General features: G+C 44.7%; 1 protein-coding gene across 1 annotated transcript; it reads left to right on the forward strand.

Moving 5' to 3' along the window:
* The first annotated feature begins 24 nt into the window (after positions 1 to 24).
* Positions 25 to 17,117, forward strand: LOC101033896 (uncharacterized). Its single transcript, XM_039466638.2, has 4 exons — positions 25 to 84; positions 11,079 to 11,205; positions 11,683 to 11,811; positions 14,835 to 17,117. Exons 1-4 carry the CDS (start codon positions 70 to 72, stop codon positions 17,018 to 17,020), a joined length of 2,457 nt encoding a protein of 818 aa, XP_039322572.1. The 5' UTR covers positions 25 to 69; the 3' UTR covers positions 17,021 to 17,117.
* Positions 17,118 to 20,003: the final 2,886 nt, after the last annotated feature.

The following is a 20,003-nucleotide window of genomic DNA, read 5'->3' on the forward strand; positions in this document are numbered from 1 at the left end:
AAAGACTCTCTTATATTACCCAAGGAAGAAGTCTGGAAGAAGAGGAAGGGGAAGGAAAAGACGTCAGGGATGGCTCTCACTCAGGTAAAGTGATATTCCTGGTGGATTGTTCTTTTATATCTTCCTGACATGTCATTCTTTGAAGTTGCAAATCTGCTGAGTCTGAAGCGTCCTGCCTCATAGGTTTGCTGGCACTCACTCATGCCTTCCCTCAGTCCCTCTCATCTCACTTAGGTTCCATCTCACCCTGTGACCCAGTGACATGAGCTTGGGACGAGGCTGCACTTGGGCATGGTCCTGGGAAGGGCTCACACCAGACACTGATGGGGACAAGGCATGAGTTCCATGGTGTCAGGACTCTTAGGCAGCAGGGATTGTTCAGGGGCCACATCTGGATGCACCGTCAGCTCTGTGCAAACCATGGTAACAGAAGCTGCCCATGAAGTCAGGTATTACCGTGCAGAAGTACCTGCTCACTGGTGTAGAGTGAGAACACTAAGGGAAAAGCTTTCCTGCCTCATATTTATATTGCATTTCAAGTTGAACAAGTGAGTCACTATGTTTCCGACTCCAAACTCTTTTTTTTTTTTTTTTTTTTGAGACGGAGTTTCACTCTTGTTACCCAGGCTGGAGTGCAATGGCGCGATCTCGGCTCACCGCAACCTCCGCCTCCTGGGTTCAAGCAATTCTCCTGCATCAGCCTCCTGAGTAGCTGGGATTACAGGCACGCGCCACCATGCCCAGCTAATTTTTTGTATTTTTAGTAGAGACGAGGTTTCACCATGTTGACCAGGATGGTCTGGATCTCTCGACCTCATGATCCACCCGCCTCGGCCTCCCAAAGTGCTGGGATTACAGGCTTGAGCCACCGCGCCCGGCAGACTCCAAACTCTTAAAGACTGGGAAGAGAATGTAAAGTTTAGGCACAGACATCAGAGATAGATGATTCTTCCATTTCATCATTTGAGTGTATGACGTCAGCGTGAATGTATAACAACACAAGATTCATTAGACTAGTCTGAGAGCATCTATCTCACGGAAACTGTGGCGTTCTTACAGGAACCTTGGTCCCTCGGGTATTGTAGGTAGTTTTGTTCAGATATATGAGCAGAGCAACCTTGCCGTTAGAGAGACTGGAACTGTGTTTTTGTTTTACCAGTTACGATTCAACATTCCATTTCTTTTATTTTAAACGTGTATATATTTGTTTGATAGTGAAACGATGCATTTATGTGCCAAGAGGTAAAGCATCCCCTTTCCTGTCCAGCCTTCCACCTTCCTTGACATCTCAGCAGGGAGCCACTGTTCTCAGTTCTGTGGGAAGCGTCAGTGCCAGTCCCATAGAAATGTATCCTTACATCATTGTGGAATTTAAACAAATTCCTCAATGAATGGTTTGTGATATTTTAACCTGCAAGTTTCGAACATTTACATGTTTTCACGTTAGGAAACAGGAGCTCACTTTTCTACATCCTTGTTGGAGCATCTGGGAATGAAGACAGGTGGATCCTTTAACTTTTTCACTTTTATAAAGAATGCCACACGGGGTGCTGCATGGTGGCTCACACCCATAATCCCAACCCTTGTGGAGGCCAAGGTGGTAGGATCATTTGAGCCCCAGAGGTTGAGGCTGCAGTGAGCCATGATAGTGCCACAGCACTTCCGCCTGAGTAACAGAGCAAGAACTTGTTTCAAAAACAGAAGGCCACGCTGGCCGCCCGTGACCATGCCAGTTTCACTACAGATATTGGAGGGTTCCTCCAGGTTGGGCAATTAAAGAGTCATCTCTTCTAGGATGGTGCATTTGCTATGCTGCTAGATCTGGCAAGATTCTATCCCTACCCCAGGTGCAGAGGCGCCCTCTCCCACCAGTACCACCTGAGATTTCCCCCTCATTAAGCTAACTTGCCACTGTGTTCATTTTACATTATGAAAATCTGGGGATAATGCAACCCATTGTATTTTCATTTTCTAATTCCTTTGAGTCTGAGTGGGTTGCATTACTTTGTGGATGTGTATATATGAAATGAATTTTTATACTTTGCTCTGTTTTTTGTTCCTGGAATTCAGGTTACAGGGTAGTCATGACTCACTGTAGCCTTGACCTGCTGGGCTCAAGCAGTTGTCCCAGCTCAGTCTCCTGAGTAGCTGGGACTACAGTTGTGTGCTTTGACACCCAGCTAATTTTTTATGTTTTTGTGTTTTGTAGAGACAGGATCTCACTATGTTGCCCAGGCTGGTCTCGATCTCCTGGGCTCAGGCAATCCTCCTGGCTGTGCCTCCTAAAGTGCGGAATTATGGGCATGAGCCATTGTGCCCGGCTTGGTTTAATTCTTTACATATGTACTGTTTTCTTACTTTTGATTACACATTATTCTACTGTAAAAAGAATCAATCTTTGCTCACCCCTTTCTCATTTGTTCAGTTTATCTTGCTTTGGAAGGCCTTACGAAGTGAAATGGTTTATCACGTGCCCTTTGTCTTTGACCCAGTTCCTGGCATATAAACCTTCTAAAATCTGTAGTTTCCAACGTGTTGTCTTTTTGTATGCTGACATACTGACTGATAGCTGGCAGCCTCTCACAAGCTTCAGGATGGGGCCTGGGTCACCAGAACATCCAACACAAGATTGGAAGATTGGGACTTCAAACTCTACTCCTCAGCTACCAGGGAGGGGAGAGGCGATGAAGGTTAGGTTGATCACCAGTGGCCAATGGTTTAGTCATACCTGCTTCGTGAAGTTTCTATGAAAACCCTAAAGCACATGGTTTGGAGAGCTTCAAGTAGGTGAACACATGGAGATTCCTGAGGGTGGCGCACCCAGGGAGGGCATGGAAGTTCAGCCCCTTTTCCCATTCCTCACTGTGTGCATTTCTTCATGTATATTTGTTGTAATATCCTTTATAATAAATGGGTAAATGTACATAAAGTGTGTCCCTGAGGTCTGTGAGCCACCCTAGCAAATTAACTGTAACCCAATGAAGGAGTTACAGGAACTCTGATTAATAGTCAAAAGCACAGGAAAAACAACCTGGGGCTTGCTATTGGCACTTAAAGTAGGACCGAACCTTCAACCTGTGGGATTTGATGCTATTTTCAGGTAGATGGTGTTGAAATTGAACTGGGGTTGGAGGACACCAGGCAGTCTCTGCTGCACAATTGATTGCTTGCCGATATGGGGGGAAACTACATCTGTTTGTTTATTTATTTATTGTTTTGAGACAAGGTCTCACTCTGTCACCCAGGCTGGAGTCCAGTGGCGTGATCGCAGTTCACTGCAGCCTGGATCTCCGGGGCTCAAGTGATCCTCCCACCTTAGCCTCTGGAGTAACTGAGACGGCAGGCACGTGCCACCACACCCAGCTTGATTTTTTTAATCGAGATGAGGCTTCATTGTATTGCCCAGGCTGGTCTCCTGAGCTCAAGCAATCCCTCCTGCCTTGGCCTCCTTAAGTGCTGGGTTTGCAGGCGTGAGCCACTGTGCCTGGCCACATCTGATTTTAGAAGCATTTCTGATATTATAATAGGAGAAACAATTTGATTTTTCCCCAGAATGTGTCTCATGAATTCGAATGTGTGTGTGCACATTGGTATTTAGTTGATTCATTTGATACTATTGATTTGAGATTCCAGGGTACACATGCGGTTTCTTACGTGAGTATGTTTTGTGATGTTGAGGTTCAGTCTTACAAAGATCCTATCACCCAAGTAGCGAACACAGTACCCAATAGATAGTTTTCAGCCCTTCCCCTCTTCCTTCCTGTTCCTTCTTGGCGTCTCCAGTGTCTACTGTTGTCATGTTTGTGTTCGTGTGCACCCAGTGTTTAGCTTCCATTGTGAGAACACGCAGTACTTGTTTTTCTGTTTGTGCATTAATTCGCTCGGGACAATGGCCTCCAGCTGCATTCATGTTGTTGCAAAGGACATGATTTTGGCTTTATGGCTGTATAGTATTCCACAGGGTATATGTCTACTGTGTTTTCTTTATCCAATCCACTGTTGATGGGCCTCTCGGTTGATCCCATATCTTTGCTATTGTGAATCGTGCTGCAATAAACATATGAATACAGGTGTCTTTGATAGAACAATTTATTTTCCTTTGGGTACATACCCAGTAATGGGATTGCTGGGTTGAGTTGTAAATGCATGCAGCCCTCCTCCCTCAGCATCCCGAGGTATTGGAGAAGGGGCGTCAGCCACCATGGCTAGCCTCATGTTCTCCTTTTTTAGTTTGGTTTACTGCATGCTCAAGTCTCCCTTTTTTTTTCTTTCTTTTCTTTTTTTTTTTTTTTTTTTTTTTTTTTTTGAGACGGAGTTTCGCTCTTGTTACCCAGGCTGGAGTGCAATGGCGCGATCTCGGCTCACCGCAACCTCCACCTCCTGGGTTCAGGCAATTCTCCTGCCTCAGCCTCCTGAGTAGCTGGGATTACAGGCATGTGCCACCATGCCCAGCTAACTTTTGTGTCTTTAGTAGAGATGGGGTTTCACCATATTGACCAGGATGGTCTTGATCTCTTGACCTTGTGATTCACCCGCCTGGGCCTCCCAAAGTGCTGAGATTATAGGGCTTGAGCCACCATGCCTGGCTTCCCTTTTTTTTCTAATTTTTTTTTTTTTTTTTTTTTTTTTTAGACAGAATCTTGTTCCATCACCCAGGCTGGAGTGCAGTGGCACAATCATAGTTCACTGCAACTTTGAACTCCTGGGCTCAAGCAATCGTCCCACCTCAGCTTCTCAAGTAGCTGGGACTAAAGATGCATGCCAGGCCGGGCGCGGTGGCTCAAGCCTGTAATCCCAGCACTTTGGGAGGCCGAGGCGGGTGGATCATGAGGTCAAGAGCTCGAGACCATCCTGGTCAACATGGTGAAACCCCGTCTCTACTAAAAATACAAAAAATTAGCTGGGCATGGTGGCGCGTGCCTGTAATCCCAGCTACTCAGGAGGCTGAGGCAGGAGAATTGCCTGAACCCAGGAGGCGGAGGTTGCGGTGAGCCGAAATCGTGCCATTGCACTCCAGCCTGGGTAACAAGAGCGAAACTCCGTCTCAAAAAAAAAAAAAAAAGATGCATGCCACCGTGCCCAGCTAATTTTTTAATGTTTTGTTGTAGAGACAGGGTCTTACTATGTTGCCCAGGTTGGTTTTGAACTCACAGGCTCAAGCAGTCCTCTCAGCTCAGCCTCCAACGTCCTGGGATTACAGGCGTGAGTCACCACACCTGGACAAGTTTGCTTTGTAACCACCTCTAGTGTGTTTCCCTTTCTTTTCTTTTCTGAGATGGAGTCTCTGTCACCCAGGCTGGAGTGCGGTGGCACAATCTCGGCTCACTACAACCTCCACCTCCCAGATTCAAGCGATTCTCCTGCATCAGCCTCCTGAGTAGCTGGAACGACAGGCACGCGCCGCCATGCCTGGCTAATTTTTGTATTTTTAGTAGAGACAGGAGTTTTACCATGTTTGGCCAGACTGGTCTCGAACTCCTGACTTCAGGTGATCCACCCGCCTTGGCCTTCCAGAGTGCTGGGATTACAGGTGTGAGCCACCATGCCTGGCTCTAGTGTGCTTTTCATTTCAGTTATGTTTTTCAACTTTGGAATTTCTGTTCCTTCTTCATAGTTTTTATCTCTCTGTTGATAATCTCATATTTGTTGTTTTTCAGGTTTTATGAAGTTGTTTACAAGTACTGTTGTAATACATTGAGCAGCTTTAGGAGTCTGATTGTTATTTCTTTGTCTGATAATATGTATGTCTCTGCCACTTTCGTATTACTTGGTGGTGATTTAATATGTTGCTGCGTGTGGTCCATGCTTCTTTTTTTCTTCTCCTGTTACCTCCTTTTGGGACCTCAGCAATTCACTAATCAGCCACTTCTAGTTTTTGGTTTTAAACTTTGTTCTTAGTAAGCCTGTTACTTCAGTTCTGATATTCAGGCAAGACAGAAACTTGTGCCTTATCAAGTGTCCTGAAAAGTCAGAACGTTGTGAGCCTTGTGTGGTGTTACGGAAGAAAAGAGGGGGAAAAAAAGTCAGAATGTTGGATGGATATCCCAGTACTTTCTCTCCCCAGGAGAAAGTGGAAGTATGCCGCATCATGCCAGGGTAGGGCCTCAAGTGAGCAGGTGTTTCCAGAGCTCCAGACTCTGGTGTGGTTGCCAGGTGTCCCACAAAGGCAGTTTGGTCCATTAAATGTGTGTCTCCATGGTGGAGGTAGTGTTTGGGACTTCCTGTGTTTAAGTGATTCTCCTGCCTCAGCCTCCTGAGTAGCTAGGATTACAGGTGCCCACCACCATGCCCAGCTAATTTGTGTATTTTTAGTAGAGACAGGCTTTCACCATATTGGCCAGGCTGGTCTCAAACTCCTGACCTCAAGTGATCCAGCCCACCTTGGCCTCCCAAAGTGCTAGGATTACAGGCGTGAGTCACCACACCCGGCCTGTTTTGGTTTTTGTTTTTTTTTTAGATGGAGTCTCACTCTGTCGCCTGGGCTGGAGTGCAACGGTGCCATCTCAGCTCATTGCAACCTCTACCTCCCGGGTTCAAGCAGTTCTTCTGCCTCAGCCTCCTGAGTAGCTGGGACTACACGCGCACACTGCCATGCCTGGCTAATTTTTGTATTTTAGTAGAGATGGACTTTCACTGTGTTGCCCAGGTTGCTCTCGAACTCCTGAGCTCAGGCAGTCCGCCCGCCTCAACCTCCCAAAGTGCTAGGATGACAGGCCTGAGCCACCACACCCAGTCTCTGTGCAGTTTTCTAATTTCTTTTCATAGGACTGGAAAGGTACTTTAATAGCATGGTATGTTTTCTGCTGGAATTGCTGGCTGTGTCCTCTGTGTGTGTGTGTGTGTGTGTGTGTGTGTGTGTGTGTGTGTAATGAGAGCTACTAAAGGAGAAAGATTGTCTTCACTGTATTTTTATTAGTTCTCGTACTTAAATTATATCCTCTTTTGAGGTTGCGATGATGTCATCTGCCCGGATTCTCACAGATACAGCTCTTGCTCTTTGCCCTCCTTTGTTCACCCACCCCCTTTCCTGGTCTGTGCTCAGGCATACTCTGACGTGTTTGGTTGGAACAGCCCCATTTCCTTCAACTTGGAGGAAATGTACCCAGTGTGTACTGTTGATTATGATGTCTGCTGGGGTTTTCTTATCTAGTATTAGATTTTTTTCCCCCAAATTTCCTTTTTGGCATGATTTTTAATCATCCAATAATTTCTTCAAGTAAGTACTGCTATGATACAGACTTTTAACAATCTAAATCAGGCCAGGCATGCTGGCTCCCACCTGTAATCCCAGCATTCTGGGAGGCCAAGGAAGGCAGATCACTTGAGGTCAGGAGTTCAAGGCCAGCCTGGCCAACACGATGAAACCCTGTCTCTACTAAAAATATAAAAATTAGTCGGGCATGACGGTGCATGCCTGTAATCCCAGCTACTCAGGAGGCTGAGGCAGGAGAGTATCTTGAACCCAGGAGGCGGAGGTTGCGGGAAGCCGAGGTCACGCCACTGTACTTCAGCCTGGCTGACAGTGAAACTCTGTCTCAAAAAAAAAAAAGTTTTACGTATTAGTAAGTTAAATTGTGTCTTAAATATTTTCTCTGACCTTAAGTGTGTTCTACACTGGCACATTAATGAACTAACATAAGAGTCATAATGTATTTTTTCTTTTTCTTTTTTTTTTTTTTTTGAGACAGTTTTGCGCTTGTTACCCAGGCTGGAGTGCAATGGCGTGATCTCGGCTCACCACAACCTCCGCCTCCTGGGTTCAGGCAGTTCTCCTGCCTCAGCCTCCTGAGTAGCTGGGATTACAGGCACGTACCACCATGCCCAGCTATTTTTTTTTTTTTTATTTTTATTTTTATTTTTTTTTTTTTTTTGAGACGGAGTTTCGCTCTTGTTACCCAGGCTGGAGTGCAATGGCGCGATCTCGGCTCACCGCAACCTCCGCCTCCTGGGTTCAAGCAATTCTCCTGCCTCAGCCTCCTGAGTAGCTGGGATTACAGGCACACGCCACCATGCCCAGCTAATTTTTTGTATTTTTAGTAGAGACGGGGTTTCACCATGTTGACCAGGATGGTCTCGATCTCTCGACCTCGTGATCCACCCGCCTCGGCCTCCCAAAGTGCTGGGATTACAGGCTTGAGCCACCGCGCCCGGCCCCAGCTAATTTTTTGTATTTTCAGTAGAGATGGGGTTTCACCATGTTGACCAGGATGGTCTCGATCTCTTGACCTCGTGATCCACCCACCTCGGCCTCCCAAAGTGCTGGGATTACAGGCTTGAGCCACCGCGCCCGGCCCGTTAATATATTAAGGGCAGAAATGTGTTTGTGTATGTAAAGACCTTTTACAAAGTTCCATGTTGTTATTCTTGAACTTATTTCAACTTTGCTCAGTTAGGTAACGTACTGTCAATTTACTTTCTTTTTTTTTCTTCTTTTCATTTTTCTTAAATTTGAGGTAAAGTCCCACTCTATCACCCAGGCTGGAGTGCAGTGGCACAGTCTGGACTCACTGCAACCTTTGCCTCCTGAGTTCAGGTGATTCTCCTGCCTCAGCCTCCTAAGTAGCTGGGATTATGGGCTCCTACTACGACGCCTGGGTAATTTTTGTATCTGTAGTAGAAACAGAGTTTCACCATTTTGGCCATGCTGGTCATGTCAGTTTACTTTTGATGGTATATTTGTTACTTATCTGTTTTATTCTTTAAGGTTCATTTTAATTTCTCGATGTTGCAAGTGCTTGCTCTGTCATTTTTAGCTGTTTGACCTGAGGGTAGTTTCTTCGAGTGTCTTGGATACAGTTCTTTCCTAGTAAAATGGCAACAGATCTTTCTCATGAGCCGTTGTGTTTTTATACAGATGAATACATATGCAGCATTTAGAATAATGCCATGTACGTGGACAGTGTTCAGAAATATCTGTCATTGCTATTACTGTCACCATCAGTTTTTAGATTCTGACCTTTCTTTAAAGTCATGGTATGCGTCATCATTTCTTTTTTTTTTTTTTTTTTCCTGAGATGGAGTCTGACTCTGTTGCCCAGGCTGGAGTGCAGTAGCCCAGTCTTGGCTCTGCAACCTCTGCCTCCTGGGTTCAAGTGATTCTCCTCCTGAGTAGCTGGGATTACAGGCACGGGCCACTACACCCGACTAAGTTTTGTAATTTTCATAAAGATGAGGTTCACCATGTTGGCCAGGCTGGTCTTGAACTCCTGACTTTGGGATCCACCTGCCTTAGCCTCCCAAAGTGCTGGGATTACAGGTATAAGCTACTGCACCTGGCCTGCGTCATCATTTCTTAAGATATCAGTTGTGCTTTAGTTCATGTGGATATTGAATATCACTTGGTATGTCAAACATAATATCTAACACTTCCATAGAGATACCCTTGTTTTCAGTTTATTCTTTGTATGCTTCTTGTGTTGTCCATAAAACTGAGAAATTGACACTGATATAGAGGATATCACAGCCTCCTAGTTAAATGAATAATAAAACAGAATTGGGGAAACACATACCTTGCTCAGAAGTCCTTAATGTGTAGGAAAATATGGGAAAAGCAGACTCAGTTTCTCCTACTTTGCTTCCGTTAATACAGAATACTTCTGTGATCTTGGATATATTGAGTTTTCCTCCACACATCAAGTAAGCAACTCTGCAGTGGGCACAAAAGGCATGTTCTCATATTCGATTCTATTCTGACACTGTCTATCTGGATATAGGGTCAGCTCCCACAGGCTGAGGGCTCAATCCCATAGCCGAGCACGCACTTTAATGCCAGTTGCAAATACAGGTTGTGGTCTGTGCTTCTCAGTGACCAGCTGTGAACTGTGAATTCTATGACTCCCTCCTTGGAATCAATTAGTTTGCTTGAGTGGCTCACAGAACACAGGGAAACACTGTACTCCTGTTCACCTATCTATTATTGAAGATGCCACAAGGCACGAAGGTGAACATCCAAGTGGAAGTAATCTATCAGTTGAGGTTTAGGAGGAGTGAGGAGCTGGGATGTATTCTTTTTTTTTTTTTTTTTTTGAGAGAGTCTCACTCTGTTGCCAGGCTGGAGTGCAGTGGCACGACCTCAGCTCACTGCAACCTCCGCATCCTGGGTTCAAGCGATTCCCCTGCCTCAGCCAACTGAGTACCTGGGACTACAGGCATATACCACCATACCCAGCTAATTTTTGCACTTTTTTTTTTTTTTTTTTTTTTTTTTTGAGACAGAGTTTCGCTCTTGTTACCCAGGCTGGAGTGCAATGGCGCCATCTCGGCTCACCGCAACCTCCGCCTCCTGGGTTCAGGCAATTATCCTGCCTCAGCCTCCTGAGTAGCTGGGATTACAGGCACGCGCCACCATGCCCAGCTAATTTTTTTGTATTTTTAGTAGAGACGGGGTTTCACCATGTTGACCAGGATGGTCTCGATCTCTGGACCTCGTGATCCACCCGCCTCGGCCTCCCAAAGTGCTGGGATTACAGGCGTGAGCCACCGTGCGCGGCCAGAATTTTTGCACTTTTAATAGAGATGGGGTGTCACCATGTTGGCCAGGATGGTCTTGATCTCTTGACCTTGTGATCCACCTGCCTCGGCCTCCCAAAGTGCTGGGATTATAGGTGTGAGCCACGGCACCTGGCTGTAGTCTGTCTCTTTTGTGTTTTCATGGAGGCCCCATTACATAGACATTGCTTCCGTCATTGGCCATTGGTGATCAATTGAACCTTCATCCCCTCTGCCCTCCCGAGGGAACAGACACTTAGTCTAACCGAGCATCATTCTTTCGAGTGACCACCCTCTGAGCCTTGGTTTGGTGACCACCCTCCCTCCTGAAGGTACCTAGGTGCCTCCAGCCACCAATTATCCCATTACTGTACAGAAAGATACTTCACACTACACTCCACAGATTTCAAGTGAGCTCTTTTGTCAGGAGAGGGGGAAGACCAAATCTGTGTGTCACATCGTCACAATCTGGATCTGTCAGCCCACCCACTTCAGTCTGACTTGTTATCATCATTTTCACCTCTTCTCCTTTTACGTGAAGTTTAGAACTCTCCCCTTAGCCACTTGGTGAAATGTGTTTTTCATTTTAGGTACGGTTGACATTCAGGGATGTGGCCATAGAATTCTCTCAGGAGGAGTGGAAATGCCTGGACCCCACTCAGAGGGCTTTGTACAGGGACGTGATGTTGGAGAACTACTGGAGCCTTGTTTCTCTGGGTGAGGATGACTTTCTTCTAGAAGTCAGGATCTGTTCTTGTCTGTCTTTGCATTTTCCCTTCTGAGTCCCTGGAGAACCCCTGCATTGCTTGGCTGAGATGGAAGTCCTGTTGACTCTGAAATGGAAAGCTTAATAATGGGAAACCTGGTCTTCAGTCTTCCCCTTTCTCAAATGTTCTGCCTCCTTCAGGCTTCAGCATTTGAGGTTTCAGAGCTTTTGTATGCATAATACCTTGTGTGGGACTTTTGAAACGTCAAATTTCCTGTTTTCTGCCTCTCTGCTTTGGATTCAGTGGTTGGTGGAATAGAACCTTCTATGTGCATGTTACCGTGTTTCCTGGGTATTCAGAAGGAGGCATTCAGTGGATGAATTTCTGAAGTTTTCTTAGATCCATTTGTAATGTCCTCTCATGTAAACATAGGGCTGGGATTCTGGAAAAGCCCTGGCACACTGTGATCCTTCCTTTTTATAAACAGGACTGTGTCATTTTGATATGAATATTATCTCCATGTTGGAGGAAGGGAAAGAACCCTGGACTGTGAAGAGCTATATGAAAATAGCGAGAAAACCAAGAATGCGGAAATGTGTCAAAGGTGTGGTCACAGGTAAGAGCTCAGATGGGCAGAGAGAAGGCCACTCGTTAAATAGAGTGTGGGAGGCTGGGCGCAGGGGCTCATGCCTGTAATCCCAACACTGTGGGAAGCCAAGGCAGGAGTTCGAGACCAGCCTGACCCAACGTGGTGAAAACCCATCTCAAAAAAATATCAAAACCCCATACAAAAAAATCAGATGGGCATGGTGGCGGGTGCCCTGTAATCCTAGCTACACAGGAGGCTTAGGCAAGATAATTGCTTGAACCTGGGAGGCAGAGGTTGCAGTGAGCTGAGATCATGCCACTGCACTCCAGCCTGGGTGACAGAACAAAACTGTCTCTGAATAGATAGATAGATAAGATAGATAGATAGATAGATAGATAGATAGATAGATAGATAGATAGACTCTGTGCAAATGGGAAAGTTCTTTGGGAAAATAAGTTGCCTCAGAGACAGAGGCAGGGTCCTGATCGTGATGGAAACACCCTGTCATTTGGACTCTATGGTTCCTTTTGAAGGGTTTGCTTTCTTTCTTGGTCTGTCCCTCTGTATTTATTTCCATATGGTGCTCAGTTCTCAGTCCATGTAGATCAGACGTGAAGCCTCCGTAGTCCTTAGTCCTGGCATCTAGACCTGTTTCTGTTCCGTGCCATTTCCTGTGCGTGAAGACCTGCTCAGGAGACGGAAGCACTGGCTGCTCCTCCTTTGCATCTGCAGCCCCAAACCAAATGGCAGTGTCTCCAGCCCTCTCTGCCTGTCGAGGCCCCTCAGCCATTTCTTTCATTCTGCTTCTGCCACTCTTCACAGGGTGTGTGATGAGGGAGTGGGTCATATCTTCTGAGACTGTTCTCACCATAACTGTAAAGACACCTATAGAAACCATTCTCTCGTTGATGCTCAGTCCTACCTGGGGTGCCTGTTCTGTTTTTTCAGGCTTTAGCCCAGAAGTACAAGTACTACATGTCCTTACTGTATATGGAATCTAAACCAGTAAAACTAAAGGCAGCAAAGAGTAGAGTGTTGGTTACCAAAGGTTGGGGGCTGAAGGGAAGAGGGAGAAGTTTGTCACAGGGTGAAATCATTAGGAGTAAAGGAGTGTTTTTGAGAAGACTTGTAAGGTAATAAGCTTGTTTCCATCAATCCACATTGTATGCCTATAACAGGGTATCAGTTTGTTTCCTGTAAATATATATAAGTGTAATTTGTCAATATAGAATATATTTTTAAAAAAATCTTATTTGGCCTGGGCGCGGTGGCTCACACCTGTAATCCCGGCACTTTCGGAGGCCAAGGCGGGTGGATCATGAGGTCAGGACTTGGAGACCAGCCTAACCAACATGGTGAAACCCATTTCTACTGAAAATACTAAAATTAGCCGGGCTTGGTGGAGCGCGCCTGTAGTCCCAGCTACTCAGGAGGCTGAGGCAGGAAATCGCTCGAACCTGGGAGGCAGAGGTTGCAGTGAGCCAAGGTCGCAGCACTGCACTCCAGCCTGGGCAGCAGAGTGAGACTCTGTCTGAAAAAAAACAAAAATCATATCCCAGTTTCCAGTTATTGTTATCTGGGCTGGTTCTGAAATAGAAATCCTTCTTTCTCTCAAGAGAAAACTGTTTATTATTCTAGTCATTAATTTTTTTTTTTTTTTTGAGACAGAGTTTCACTCTTGTTACCCAGGCTGGAGTGCAATGGCGCGATCTCGGCTCACCGCAACCTCCGCCTCCCAGGTTCAGGCAATTCTCTTGCCTCAGCCTCCTGAGTAGCTGGGATTACAGGCACACGCCACCATGCCCAGCTAATTTTTTGTATTTTTAGTAGAGACGGGGTTTCACCATGTTGACCAGGATGGTCTCGATCTCTTGACCTCGTGATCCACCCGCCTCGGCCTCCCAAAGTGCTGGGATTACAGGCTTGAGCCACCGCGCCCGGCCTCAAATGCTGCTTCTTAATTATGTTTCTATGAGTTCTTTGCCATTACAGTTTATTATGTTGTGCTTTAGTATGTATTTGTACGTAATGAATATGCTTTAAATGTGTATAGCTTATTTTTCTTCCATTGAGATAGCCATATGTTTTTGGCCAATTGGCATGCACCTGAGGTCATGGTGGAGAAATAATCCTTTGATGGCTAACATAGGATTGCACAGTGTGTGTTTTGGTCATAGGTCGTCTGAATTTAGGCTGCCCGTTTTTTTTTTTTTTTTTTTTTTTTGAGACATCTGACTGCCTCTAAGGCTGTAGTACCGTGGTGCAGTGGTGCAATCATAGCTCACTGTAACCTTTAACTCCTGGGCTAAGGCAATCCTCATGCCTCAGCCTCTTGAGTATCCAGAACTACAGGCACATGCTGGCATGCTGAGCTAATTTTTTTTTTTTTTTTTGAGAAGGATTCTCCCTCTGTTGCCCAGGCTGGAGTGCAGTGGCATGATCTCGGCTCACTGTAACCCCCACTTTCTGGGTTCAAGTGATTCACCTGCCTCAGCCTCCTGAGAAGCCAGGACTACAGCACACACTATCACACCCAGCTAATTTTTATAGTTTGGCAGGGTTAGGGTTAGGGTTAGGGGAGGTGAGGAGATGGGGTTTCACCATATTGGCCAGGATGATCTCAATTTCCCAACCTTGTGATCCACTTGCCTCAGCCTCCCAAAGTGCTAGGATTACAGGCGTGAGCCACCATGCCTGGCTTAATTTTTAAATTATTTTGTTTTTGTAGAGATGGGGTGTTGCCGTGCTGCCCAGGCTGCACTCAAACTCGTGGCCTCCTGTGATCCTCCCACCTTAGACTCCCAAAGCATTGGGATTATAGGCATGAGCCACAACACACAGCCCTTCCCAAATACTTGAATTACACGTAACTGCATTTTCTGTGTTAAAAAAATACTATATTTTTGTTCCTAAATATTGAAATTCACGATTCTGAAGTTCCAAAATCTGTTCAGTGTGAGTGTTACTTTTGGTGGAATGCGTTTTCAATGTAAAATGTTTGTTTATATACTGTAATTAATTGGAAATGTGTGGTTCTTTATCTCTTACAGATATCCCTCCTAAATGTACAATCAAGGATCTGCTGCCAAAAGAGCAGAGCAGTACAGAAGCAGCATTCCACACAGTGATGCTGGAGAGACGTGGAAGCCCTGACATCGAAGACTTCTCCTTTAAGGAACTCCAGAAAAATATACGTGACTTTGAGTGTCCATGGAGAGATGACACAGAAAATCAGAAGGGAGTGCTTATGACCCAGAAAGAAGGGAAAAGAGATCAACACGGTAGAAGAGACATAGAAAACAAGCTTCTTAGCAATCAGCTGGGAGTAAGCTTTCCTTCCCATCTGCCTGAACTGCAGCTGTTTGAAGGTGAAGGCAAAATGTATGAATGTAATCAAGTTGAGAAGTCTGCCAACAATGGCTCCTCCGTGTCACCCCTTCAGCAAATCCCTTCGAGTGTCCAAGCCCCCAGGTCTAAAAAATATAATGAACTTAACCATTTGTCATTACTCACTCAAAGACGAAAAGCAAACAATTGTGGAAAACCTTACAAATGTAATGAATGTGGCAAGGCGTTCACCCAGAATTCAAACCTTACAAGTCATAGGAGAATTCATAGTGGAGAAAAGCCTTACAAATGCAGTGAGTGTGGCAAAACCTTTACTGTTCGTTCAAACCTAACTATTCATCAGGTAATCCATACTGGAGAGAAACCTTACAAATGTCATGAGTGTGGCAAGGTCTTCAGGCACAATTCATACCTTGCAACTCATCGGCGAATTCATACTGGAGAGAAACCTTACAAGTGTAATGAGTGTGGAAAAGCCTTCAGAGGACATTCAAACCTAACTACCCATCAGCTAATCCATACTGGAGAAAAACCGTTCAAATGTAATGAATGTGGCAAGCTCTTCACTCAGAATTCACACCTTATAAGTCATTGGAGAATTCACACTGGTGAGAAACCTTACAAGTGCAATGAGTGCGGTAAAGCCTTTAGTGTTCGTTCAAGCCTAGCTATTCATCAGACAATCCACACTGGAGAAAAACCTTACAAATGTAATGAGTGTGGTAAAGTCTTTAGGTATAATTCTTACCTTGGAAGGCATCGGAGAGTTCATACTGGTGAGAAACCTTACAAGTGTAATGAATGTGGCAAAGCCTTTAGTATGCATTCAAACCTAGCTACCCATCAGGTCATTCATACTGGAACAAAACCTTTCAAATGTAATGAATGCAGCAAGGTTTTCACTCAGAATTCACAACTTGCAAATCATCGAAGAATTCATACTGGAGAGAAACCTTATAAGTGTAATGAGTGTGGGAAAGCCTTCAGTGTTCGTTCAAGCCTAACTACCCATCAGGCAATCCATTCTGGAGAGAAACCTTACAAATGTATTGAATGTGGCAAGAGCTTCACTCAGAAATCACACCTTAGAAGTCATCGGGGAATTCATTCCGGAGAGAAACCTTACAAGTGTAGTGAATGTGGTAAAGTCTTTGCTCAAACGTCACAACTTGCAAGACATTGGAGAGTTCATACTGGAGAAAAGCCTTACAAGTGTAGTGACTGTGGCAGAGCCTTTAGTGATCGTTCGAGCCTAACTTTTCATCAGGCAATACATACTGGAGAGAAACCTTACAAGTGTCATGAATGTGGCAAGGTTTTTAGGCACAATTCATACCTTGCAACTCATCGGCGAATTCATACTGGAGAGAAACCTTACAAGTGTAATGAGTGTGGCAAAGCCTTTAGTATGCATTCAAACCTAACTACCCATAAGGTCATCCATACTGGAGAGAAGCCTTACAAATGTAATGAATGTGGCAAGGTCTTCACTCAGAATTCGCACCTTGCAAATCATCAAAGGACTCACACTGGAGAGAAACCTTACCGATGCAATGAGTGTGGGAAAGCCTTCAGTGTTCGTTCAAGCCTAACCACCCATCAGGCAATCCATACTGGAAAAAAACCTTACAAATGTAATGAATGTGGCAAGGTCTTCACTCAAAATGCGCACCTGGCCAATCACCGAAGAATTCATACTGGGGAGAAACCCTACAGGTGTACAGAGTGTGGGAAAGCCTTTAGGGTACGGTCAAGTCTGACTACCCATATGGCAATCCACACTGGAGAAAAACGTTACAAATGTAACGAGTGTGGCAAGGTCTTCAGGCAGAGTTCAAATCTTGCAAGTCATCACAGAATGCACACTGGAGAAAAACCTTACAAATGACTGTGGCAAGGCCATTAGTTACAGTTCACTCCTTTCACAGCGGTTCATTCATTCTTGAGAGAATCCTTACAAATGCAGTGACGGTGGCCAGCCCTCATGGGTTTAAGCATTAACAGATATGAGAGGCCATAATAAAGAGGCATCATGTACACATATGTGGCAGAGGGTTTATCCAGGCCTCACAGGTTACTAGGCGTCAAAATTTATGTCTTCGATGAAACCAAACACATGTAATGTGCATCCAGTGACTAACTGGCCAGTACCCAGTGACTAACGGTAAGTGAGGATTACTATGAGGAAAAACTGTCTCTGGTTTCCCTGTTTGCCTTGATGTTATACACTGTAGAATACTTAGAAGTCCAAATATGCTAAAAAGTATATATTTTTAACTCATATGAAAAAGTTGCAGGATATTTGTAGGCAGTCAGTTACCTTCAGCTTATAAGATGTCGTATTGAATTATTTACGGTTTTTGTTTTTTTTTTGAAAAAAAAAAAAAAACTGCTATTGAGTTTCAGTGTGAGCTTTGAAATCTGTTATTGTGCATCCTTACTCACCTTCCATGGTGGTTTTTTGGAAAAATCATTGGGATGGAAGCACTCACTTGACTGGGGGAAGGATTATTGCTATTATTGTGAAGAAGGACGGACTTTGCTTTTAAAATTAAATACTGTCTGAATTAGCGTTTGGGAGTGGCAAAAAAACAGTGTAAAACTGTGATGTCACTCACCATTCTGATTATGTCCAGGGTGCCCTTCTCCTGCCAGGAGAGTACTGTGGTTTAGAGGAAAGGAATGATCTATCAGCTGAACATGAAATGGAGCAGGCCAACACCCTAGGACTTTTGTGCGAGGAGGGTAATAGGGGATTAGAGACTGTGTGGTAGAAATAATGCAGGAGAAAAGGTCGCCCATTATCCATTAAAGAGCAATTCCTGTTGTTTAGTAAAGAGTGATGAAAAATTAGTCTTGTTTTTGAAATTGAAGAGAGAGGCCGGGCGTGGTGGCTTACACCTGTAATTCCAGCACTTTGGGAGGCTGAGGTGGGCGGATCACCTGAGGCCGGGAGTTTGAGACCAGCCTGACCAACATGGAGAAACCCCGTCTCTACTAAAAATACAAAATTAGCCAGGTGTGATGGTGCACGCCTGTAATCCCAGCTATTTGGGAGGCTGCAGCAGGAGAATCGCTTGAACCCAGGAGGTGGAGGTGGTAGTGAGCCGAGATCACACAATTGCACTCCAGCCTGGGCAACAAAAGCGAAACTCCGTCTTAAAAGAAATTGAAGAGAGAGTAGTTGTCAGAGTCAAGAGTTTAATCAACAGAACTAGAGTAACATATTCTTCAGTAGAACTCACATTATCTGCTTGAAGTACATTTTGCTAATGTTTTATTCAGAATGTATCATAGATATGTTTTAACTAATAAAATGGAATTGGTTTTTCTCTATGAATGAATCACATTCTTTCTACCAACATAGTTGTATCCTGTCTCAGTAGGATACTTCCTAACAGAATAACAATGTACCGCTAGGTTCTTAAAGGATCAAGAACAATTTTTTTTCTTTATGGTGAAATCAAATAACACAGTTTTAGAAACCTATAACCACACTTTGTGCTTGAATTATGTGCCCCACACTGTGGCTTAGGATACTTATTGGAGTATAAGAAAAATTCTACTGAAAGTTAATTTCACATTATCACACCCCGAAATCTGCATTGCCATTGATGCATATGCACCATATTATATTTCCATGTTGGTTTCTTGTGTGCCAAGTAAGACCCATGCTGTACATCTTGGTGTCCATGAAGTGAAAATACATAGCCAAAATATGAGAAATATGAAATAGGCCAGGCACAGTGACTCATGCCTGTAATCCCATTGCTTTGGGAGGCCAAGGCAGGAGGATCACCTGAGGTCAGATGTTCAAGACCAGCCTGGCCAGCATGGTAAAATCGCATCTCTACTAAAAATATGAAATTAGCTGGGCTTAGTGGCACATGCTTGTAGTCCTAGCTACTCTGGAGGCTGAGGCAGGAAAATCGCTTGAACCTGGGAGGTGGAAGTTGCATTGAGCCAAGATCACACCATTACACTCCAGCCTGGGCAATAAGAGTGAAACTCAGCCTCAAAAAAATATATATTTCATGTATATATATATGAAATAAAGTTGGCTGGGTGCGGTGGCTCACGCCTGTAATCCCAGCACTTTGGGAGGCCAACGCAGGTGGATCACCTGAGGTCAGGAGCTCAAGACCAGTCTGGCCAACATGGTGAAACCCTGTCTCTATTAAAAATACAGAAATTATCCCAGCATGGGGGTGGGCGCCTGTAATCCTAGCTACTTGGGGGACTGAGGCAGGAGAATTGCTTGAACCTGGAAAGTGGAGGTTGCAGTGAGCCAAGACCGCACCATTGCACTCCAGCCTGGGCAACAAGAGCAAAACTCCATCTCCAAATAAAGATATAAAAATTAAAAAAGTGGTGGAGAACAAAGATTAAACCTCCTTTATGATGTTCTTGGATCACTGATGTAATTTGAAAAGATTAATGTTCATGTTTCCTTCAAGAGTGAGTATAGAAAATGGGAATTTTATTTTGCTCTGGTAGATAAACTAGGAACATGTATGTTTGCTTATCATATATGCATGACCCTCCCATAACCCATTAGTACGTTTACTTAATATTGAACATATTGCTATTAAGCATAAATTCCCGCCTCAGCTTTCCTCCTCTGAACTGCCTGTGTTTCTGGCTGAGCCTGTGCTTCCCAGCCTGCTGGATGGCTAGCTTGCTGGCTGCAACCCTTTGTAAGAAATAAAGGTCTCCTTGCCAAAGTTAGACATTTTGTGACCTTTTTGGTCAACGCCGGTAAGGGTTTCTTGGTGGACACTCTGCAGCATCCTGAAGCAACATAGCAAATCACACTGTGAGAGGGCTAAGTATACTGTTGGCTCTGATCTCTCCTCTTCTTCCTACAAAAC

Source organism: Saimiri boliviensis, chromosome 14, assembly GCF_048565385.1.
Source record: "Saimiri boliviensis isolate mSaiBol1 chromosome 14, mSaiBol1.pri, whole genome shotgun sequence".
Taxonomy (NCBI): Eukaryota; Metazoa; Chordata; class Mammalia; order Primates; family Cebidae; genus Saimiri; species Saimiri boliviensis.

What these genes read in the sequence shown, in the direction of transcription:
- LOC101033896 (XM_039466638.2), top strand. An exon ending in CTGGAGCCTTGTTTCTCTGG is followed by an intron (nt 11,206 to 11,682) that starts GTGAGGATGACT and finishes TTTTATAAACAG; the next exon opens with GACTGTGTCATTTTGATATG. An exon ending in TGTCAAAGGTGTGGTCACAG is followed by an intron (nt 11,812 to 14,834) that starts GTAAGAGCTCAG and finishes TATCTCTTACAG; the next exon opens with ATATCCCTCCTAAATGTACA.